The sequence below is a fragment of the Aptenodytes forsteri genome, unplaced genomic scaffold (genome assembly GCF_000699145.1).
Source record: "Aptenodytes forsteri isolate BGI_AS27 unplaced genomic scaffold, ASM69914v1 Scaffold53, whole genome shotgun sequence".
NCBI lineage: Eukaryota > Metazoa > Chordata > Aves > Sphenisciformes > Spheniscidae > Aptenodytes > Aptenodytes forsteri.
Window position 1 is genome coordinate 14,590,511 of NW_008795909.1, and position 8,618 is coordinate 14,599,128.

The 8,618-nt window shown below is 46.3% G+C and overlaps 1 protein-coding gene across 1 annotated transcript in view; it reads left to right on the forward strand.

Moving 5' to 3' along the window:
- Nucleotides 1-5,477, forward strand: part of EMC3 (ER membrane protein complex subunit 3) — a 7,110-nt gene extending 1,633 nt beyond the window's left edge. Inside the window, exons 2-8 of the mRNA XM_019473437.1 lie at nt 14-133; nt 952-1,045; nt 1,807-1,911; nt 2,610-2,691; nt 2,843-2,922; nt 3,540-3,622; nt 5,230-5,477. Coding sequence (XP_019328982.1) covers nt 14-133; nt 952-1,045; nt 1,807-1,911; nt 2,610-2,691; nt 2,843-2,922; nt 3,540-3,622; nt 5,230-5,358 — 693 coding nt within the window. The 3' untranslated portion in view covers nt 5,359-5,477. The remainder of the gene's footprint in view (nt 1-13; nt 134-951; nt 1,046-1,806; nt 1,912-2,609; nt 2,692-2,842; nt 2,923-3,539; nt 3,623-5,229) is intronic.
- The last annotated feature ends 3,141 nt before the right edge of the window (nt 5,478-8,618 follow it).

Sequence of the window (8,618 nt, forward strand, 5' to 3'; positions counted from 1 at the left end):
GCCGGCCGGGGAGGGCAGCGACGGGCCCGCTCCCGCCTGCGGCCGCGCCGCTAACGCGACGTGTCTCTTTTCTAGCCAAGTCCTGATTCGGAGCAGAGTCCTTCGGGAAAATGGAAAATACATTCCGAAACAGGTAGGGAGCTGCGCGAACGGCTTCGTGCTTTACCAAGGGGGTAACTGGGAAACAAGCACAAAGCGCGAAGTCGTGTCCGGGGGGTGCCGCGGTTAGCGGTGCTCTCGGGCATCGGGCAGCTTCTGCACCAGTGCCCCGTGGGGTCAGACCGCCTGGCTGGGTCTCCCCTAGCCCGGAGTAGTGTCTAGAAGGGCGGTCGGTAGCAGATGCTGAGGAAACCAGGACACGGGACCACTGTACCTGCCTTTTCCCCGACATTAATGTTAGCTTCCACTGCTTGGTGCTTTAACTGCATACTAGAATGAAGTCTGCGTCCAAACCATCGTACTTAACATCTGCCATCAAATACGCAGGGATTTAATAAAACCTTGGGATAACGAGGTAGTCGTACAATGTCAGCTGTAATGTTTGCCGAACTAAAAATCAGTCGCTCATATTGGCTCGGTTGCTGCCAGATATGTATATTGTAAAATCCCAAAGTCAGCTGCGGAGAACGAAAATGGCCGATGTACCGGTATCAGTACTGAACCAGCAAGAACTTTGCACAAAGCGGTAAAGGCTCGTTACTTAATGTGGATTCTTCTTCAGAGAATTCTTAGAATTATTTTAGGAATTTTAGAAAGCCAGAGAGCCGGTACTCTGGATCCAGGGAAGCAGAAAAGTGAGGAGCTTTAGAGCATACGGGCAGTGAAGTACCTCTCCAAGAAAGAAGGACGTGTTATGAAAGATCTCGTTAGATGTCTGCATGTCTGAGCAAGAAATAATGCTTCTGTCCTTTCATTTCTTACGGTGTTGGCATTGACTCTTTTTGTTTTCAGTCTTTCCTGACCCGGAAATATTTTTTTAATAACCCAGAGGATGGATTTTTTAAGAAAACGAAAAGAAAGGTAGTGCCTCCCTCACCAATGACAGGTACGTTAAGGTACCATAAATACAGCCGGGCAGAAAAAACTGTAATTTTCTGCCAAGGTAGGAAGGTGAATCAACTTTGCAAAGAGCTCAGTGAATGTGAGGGAGAGGGTGGGACTGTGCAGCTGGGTATTGGGGAGGAGGGGGGAGCGAGATCCCTCTCTTTGGTAGCAATGTCTTAGGTCACTTCACTTTGCTTAACTTCAGCCTCCAGCTGCCTGCAGCGTCTCACGAGACCACGACCACCTCAGTGTTGCCAGAAATGGGAAGTCCTGCTCTCACTTGTGTCCTTTTGTCAGTTATTTGCACCAGCTCCTGCAGGACCTTCTCTAAACTGATTTAACTTATTAATGTGGCCAAAGATGTCAGCAGCAAATTAGCTGGACAGTTTGTTGTCCCTTTTCTAGCTAAATCAGCTGGCAGAGGGGTCAAGCAAGTTCAGTGATCTGGAGCAAGGGATAGGGTCAGACACAGCAGAGAACACGACACCCTTTCAGCGGCAGGAGGAGCCACCACCCACAAAAAAAAAGGGGGAAACGCGCACCCCCCGCCACGCTGGCTGCTCATCTCATTTTGCAAAGTATTTTACAAGTGGAAAATAATAGATATGGGATAGGACGATAATAGATAGTGGGACAGGACTGTTCTCTCTCATGCAGTTTCTTAATTAAAACAGCTGACATTGGTGAAGTAAGGTAACGTCTTGTTTCTGTTTCAATGTCTTGTGATACACTGCTGCTTTACATCAAATCTATGATTTGCAGATCCTACCATGTTGACAGATATGATGAAAGGGAATGTAACCAATGTTCTGCCTATGATCCTCATCGGTGGCTGGATCAACATGACGTTTTCGGGATTTGTCACAAGTAAGTGTCTGGAGTAACACAGCCCATGGGTCTGGCCGTGTTTCTGATGATGACCTCGAGGGTCTGGGCTGCATCAGAGATTTGCTCCTCTACCTGAAAGCAGTCGATTGGAAGCAGCGTGAATTTGGCTTGTGGCGCTGCCACTATTTACTCCGTGAACTGCATTGATTTGCTTGCCCCATAGCAAAGGAGGGAAAATTATTTTCAGAGTACTGGCCGTGGTCACAAAGAAAATAGCTCATGTATTCGGGAACAATTGTAGTGGCAAAACCAATATTTAAATTTATTAAAACTGCCTAAATTTCAAGCTGATACAGTGGATTTTCCTCTGAACCTGTCCAGGGAGTTGGTTACTGTGTAATGCAGGGTGTACACATCAAAAATACTTCCTTAAATTCACAGTTCTGTGTTTTTTCTTACTGCTTATGATAACTGTTTCCTTAACAAAAGACATTCCCCTTCACAGTCGCTAACAATACCTGTGATGGTTTGGCCATCTGATTAAGCTTCAAAAAGTCTTTTGATATTAAAATAAATACAGAACTACAGCTTTTTCAAAAGTACATATTAACTTGTTACGGTGTGCATTGCATTCAGACTACATTAGATTTAATAAAGGAACTATCTACTCGCTTTGCCGTTTGCCTTGCAATTATGTAGTGTCACTTTGTGAAACTGGGCTTTTTTTTATCCTGCAGCAAAGGTCCCATTTCCTCTGACGCTGCGTTTTAAACCAATGTTGCAGCAGGGAATTGAACTGCTCACTTTAGATGCGTCCTGGTAAGCCTGTGTCCTCAGCAAGCAAGGTCGAATATTCACTTGGAAAATTTTGAATGTGTTAATAACCCTTGAACGGTCTGCGCGTGCTTCTGAAATGAGATCACAAGCCAGCTTTGAACTGAAATCAACCATGCTTGTTCTGATTTATCAGGGTGAGCTCTGCTTCCTGGTACTTCTTGAATGTGTTTGGACTCAGAAGTATTTATACTCTCATCCTGGGCCAAGACAATGGTAAGACACTGTCATTTCGGTAAAAGAGCTGGCTTCTCCTTCCATGGGATGACTTCTGAGGGAGGCTGGGGAAGGATTTCTAAATTTCCAGCCAAAAAGCTCTTGAACGCCTCTCTCACTTCTGTGAGGTTACCCTCAGCTGGCCAGGTTTGACACCACCTGCAGCAAATACCCAAATCTTCTGCACCAGCCATTGGCTAACTGCTCGTAAACTTCCATGGTAATTAACCCGTGCTTTCCTTCCCATCAAATTGGTGTGCAGAAATTTTGCTCTCAGGCCTGCTTTTATTTCTGGCAAGTATCAGTTTTAAGGAAAGCTGCAAAGATTTCTTAATGCTAGATGCAGGGCAGGACAGATACTGTTTCTGGGGATACTGGGAATGTAGAAGACCATATTTTCCTCAATTTGTCTGTATATTTTATGTAAATTTAGCTAAGATGTAGGGGGTGGGAACAAGATGTCTTGTGAGAACTCTTTCTGGCATGTTAGTATTGCATTCTGGGTGTTTCTGCAACTTTCTAGTCGATAGCTAGAAACCAGCCTGGTGGCACTGTGCCCCAAGAAATGCTGTTTAAATGACACAAATAAAAATCAACCTCTCGTTTCTCTTTTGTAGCTGCAGATCAGTCTAGGGTGATGCAAGAACAAATGACAGGGGCAGCAATGGCCATGCCAGCAGATACTAACAAAGCATTTAAGGTACAGTATTCCCACCTGCATTCCTGTTTGCTGTGAACCTACAGGATTGTAGGCTATATGTAACTCGGCCTCTCCCTGCGTCAAGTAAGGGAATTGCTCTGGATTCCTGTTCCTAAAATTAGAGCTGACAACTGATGAAGGGTATGGAAGTTGCCCTGGGTCTGGCAGAGCCCTAATACCCTGAAGTAAACCTGATTAGTCAGTCGTTCCTGATACAAAAGCTGAAGTTGTGTGCCATCTTCCGCTTTTGCAGAGGAAGATTTTTTTTCTTTCCCTTAAGATCTAGTTCCAAAGCAGAAGCTGGCTCCCAAAAAGTTGTGTTAAAAGTGCAGCTGAGCCCAGCAGGCACATGATGGAGCTTGGGTAAGAAAACCGAGTAAGCGAGTTAGCTCAGTGGAAAATCTGTCAAGATTTGACTGTCTTGAAGTTCTCCTAAGCAGTCTCCATAGGCACTTGCTTATTAGACTGCCTCTACCTTTCACAACCCTAGTTTGTGCATGAAGGGAAGGTCCTGGTTTCTGTTTTTATGTACTATAGTAATGATTTACCCACCCACAACCTGCTGCCTGGGAAGTCAGGATGGTCTGCTCCTGCAGTTTCTTGTATTCCGTAACCTTCCTGGTTAAAAAAACCCACATCACCCAGCCAGAAGCTCAGCCAGGGAAGAGGGTGGCTGCAGTTCGCAGCTCTGCTGCAGCAGTGGCTGTTCTGTCACAAACTGTCAGCACTGAGGTGCAATTCCACCCAGTACCGTGCGCTCTCCTGGCTCGCGTCCTTCCACTTCCTTCCCAGTACTGGCTATCCAGAGGAATGTTGCTGTTCAGCCGCGTAGGGACCTGAACCAGCTACATGGTCCCCAGCAGGAACAAAGCAAGCAAGCCCATATTGCAGGAGAAGTGTTCTGGCCAAGAAATACAAATCTCTTTACGGGCATCGCATGACGTGATTTTGCAGGCTGTATGCAGCTTATTCCACAATACTTACTGGAGCAGCGCTTAATGGACGAAGAAGAGGAGAGATTTGTGTTCGTAGGTGGTGGAAAATGAGTAGCGGGGGAGGTCATTCTCATATTTAGGATGAAATTTGTTCTTAGGTCTTGGGCTGCTATGGACACTATGCTATGCTATGGCTTAATGAATTAATAAACTCTGCAGCTCCAAGGGAGCTGTTGGTCAGAGAACAGTCTAATGAGGCACATCAAGTCTGTGAGCAGTTGCAAAAGTTTTGGCCTGTAACTTTTTATCAAATGTCTCTGAACTAAAGAGTTAACTAACCACAAAGCACTTGGCCCCCCCAGAACAGAATTGGCTCTGTTTCTAGAGACAGCTCTTTTAGAAGAAATGGACTATTCCAGAAGATTAGAGGGTTTTCAAAAAGTAGATAATGTCATTTTTCTAATTTCTATCACGTACTTGTATTGACCAACTATCTAACACCCAATTGAGTGTAAAACACTGATTTCAGAGAATTGACAGAATTGCCAGGTTTTTAATAGAGCTTGGTTTTGTTGCAGTTTCTAAGGTAAGCACTGCTTTGCATAGTTCTTGTCTAACTACTTTAATACTGTGTTGCTTTGCCTTCTCTACCTCTGTTCATTATCAATGCAGACGGAATGGGAAGCTTTAGAATTGACTGATCATCAGTGGGCCTTAGAAGATGTTGAAGAAGAGCTCATGGCAAAGGACCTCCATTTTGAAGGCATGTTTAAGGAAGAACTTCAGACCTCCATCTTCTGAATTTGAGAATATGCTTTTGTCTCTTCTTGTAAAAGTAATTTGGAAAGAAATCTGTTACTTAAAACTATATAATGTATTTTAGCAAGGCTGAGAATAAAAGAAAAACACCATGTTCAGAACTGCAGTTACCTAACATTGATTTGAGCCCCAGGACCGAGTATGTTGTATTTGAGCCAAAGGCTCTCGGTGTGGGTTTCTAGCTGGAGTTCTCTTTCTCTTCCTGGGAAATGTATGCTGGAGAAAAGACCTAAAATTTCTAGTTCTAGTACACAAAGAGCAAACTTGCTTGAGTTAAGGAACTTAAAACTTCGTGAGACTGAAAAAGTACAAGTAGTGTGTTATGTTTCTGGTTTTATGCTTTTAAACAAATGAATAGCTAGTTATCCTTTGCTTTTGAACAATTAAGACAACATCATCATGTCAACGATTCAAAACTGACAGTGACAAAGTCTCTAATGCATCTTCAGAAGCAGTGTGGGGACTCAGTTTCTGAAAGTGGTGGTTGTCCTTCCTCTTTATACTCTTTTTCCCATTACAATAATGGGGGTTTGAAGATTTCTCAGAAGAAAACAAAAGCGAGAGGGAGATACTCGCCACTTGCCCACAGCAAAGCATGGGACAGCTCACCTTCCTCTTGTAGCCAAGCCTGCACCAAGGCTCCCCAGTGCTGCAAAATCCCATCTGCCACCTTGTGCCCTGGTCAGCCTGCTGGTGGACACACCAGTGGTCACGGGGGCAACTTCTGTCCCCCTCTTTGCTGCTTTCGTTCCTGGGCAGAGCAGGTCCTCGGAGGTCTTTGGGCAGCAGAGAGCCAGAGATGGCATTTCTACGCAGAGGTAGCAAACACACAGACTATTTCCCCATTAATTTGATCCCAAGTCCATTTGTAAGCACCTCAGACTGCCTACGGAGCCCTTCCTGCCTGCCACGCTCGCAGCAGGATGTACACCTAGCAAGGGTGCCTGGCTGTTCCCTGTAGTCCCTGTTCAGTTTATGCTGTTCCAGGTGGGGAAAATAAATACCTTGTTCTAAGCCTGCCTGACCATCTTGTTGCACTGTAGGGAATAGGGAGCGACTGTTCCTGGCTTGTCCTTCTGCAGGAGCTCCTCAGATCCCTCTTCCCAGGGAGAAGAGTCCTAACCTGGGGAAATGCTTCTTAGAAGCTGTTCCGTGCCCTGTGGCTGTTATTTTTTTTCCCCGTCTTTATTCTGAGCCTTTTTTTCCCAGGGTGAAATTGCACACCCTCTTCAAAGCAGGAGCTGAGCCAGGACTGAGATACAGCCTGTTTTCTGTTCCTACCAAAATCATCTCCCCTCTGAACAGGAGCCTTAGCTCAGAGATGTTCTTTTCTGCCCCAGAGACCCCTTTCCTGAATGCAATAACAGTGCTTCACTGACAACACAACTTGTGTTTCAGGTTATTTTTCCCTCCCTTTTGCAGTGGGGAATTTCATTTCGCTTCATGTCCTCGGCGTTCTTGTATAAGCCGTTCCTGCACGCTGACACAGAATACCCAAACGCCCCCGCACCCAAAAGCTGCCACTTTGCTTTCCCTTCTTCCCGTCATGGGTTTCATGCCACGCTTCGGTGGTCAGCATTTCATAGCGAAGCTCACCATCTGCTGTTCTACATTAAGGCTCTTCTAACCCTCTCTCAGGCTCCAGTTAAGATCAAGCTCCTCCGCTATTACACTGTAATCGCAACATGAAGAGCTCAAACCTTCTTACTGGGGCTTCACAGCCTGCCTTGACCTGCAAGATTTTGACAATCCCCCAGATCCCCTGCACGCACACCAATGCTAAATGCACACAAGCCTGTTACATTTAACTTCCTCAGTCTTTTCCAGCGTGCTCTTGTGTACGTGTTCAGGTTGCCTTGAGGAGGAAATTGCAGCAACTGCAGGACAACTATTTCAGTGGTACACCCACAAGAAGCCCTGATACCCCTGGAGAAAACGGACAGAAGGAAGGCCAGGACTGCCCCGAGATCCGCAGAGGAAGAAGAATGATGAGGACGCCGTAGCTGAGGCTACCCAGCGCCAGAGAAAGGCAAGGACGGGTTTTGCTACAGCACCAGATATCAGCAATCCAGCGCCACAGGCAAGAAAAGGCAACCCTGGAGCGAGCACGAACTCTCAGATGTAGAGCGTGGTGCAGGCAACGGCTGCTCTTCTCCCAAATCCCCACTGGCAGAGCAGGGAGGGGCTGGCTCCTCAGGACTCGCCCTCCCCCAGCCAAAAGAGCTCCTGGAGCACCAGGCATCCCCACAACCAACAGTCTCAGGCCGCATAATGAAAGCTGAAAATACAACAAAACCCAGTTTCAGTGCAAACCACTCTTTAATTTTCCTCTTTGTACAATAGAGCCAGCCACTTACAAAGTGCTAGTCTAAAAAACAGGTCTGGTATTACAGCACACACACACACACCAGCTACAGCCCATCAGCTCAGAGGCAGAGAAAGTAAGAGCTGGGCCACTTTTTCTGCGGTACAACTGAGTCTGTTCAGCATCTGAGCATCGGAGATTTAGCCCCCCAGTTTCTCAGTGTCGGCACAGGTAGGGAGGTGAGGAGGAGAACAAAGGCTACTGCAGATTGATTTTTCTTTTAAAAAGGTCTTTTACTCCCCTCCCTTTCCTCTCTTCCCCATTTTGGAATGCCCACATGATTTTCTTTCAGGGTAAAACGAACAAAAAAATGCTGATCAGAGTAATTCAGTGCAGTGCTACAGCTTAAAAATTGCTTTTTGGATGCTCCCCTCAGTAACGAGGAAAAAAACAGAAATACAATATTAAGAGCTGTAAAAATCCCAAACAACCCGAAAACCAGAACAGCAGAAGCAATTAAGCAATTCTGATCTCAAAATTCAGATTTCAATGCTTTAAAAGCAAAATTTTGCAGAAGAGGATCCCAACACTAGTGTGCCAGCCAGAGGCAGCCCGCCCTCCTCCTATCGCCTTCCAGTGCCCTGGCGAAGGGGCCGCAATGTGCTGCCCTCCCTTCCCATTGCTCGGAGCAGGAGAAGGCAGCGAGTAGCTGGCTGGGCTTTTGCTCGGCTGCAGCACAGCAGGGGTGCAGGGACGGGCACCCAACAATTTCCTATGGGGCTTATCGCTGAGAGCTGCGGAAAGAGAGCTGAGCTGGCATATTTGGAGTTAAATGGATGACCGCTGTTATGCTGACCATCAGAGGTGGTTATGGTCAGCAACGAAGCCACAGGGACTGTGCACAGAGGACCGAGTGGCTGCAAGCACACATTTCTGG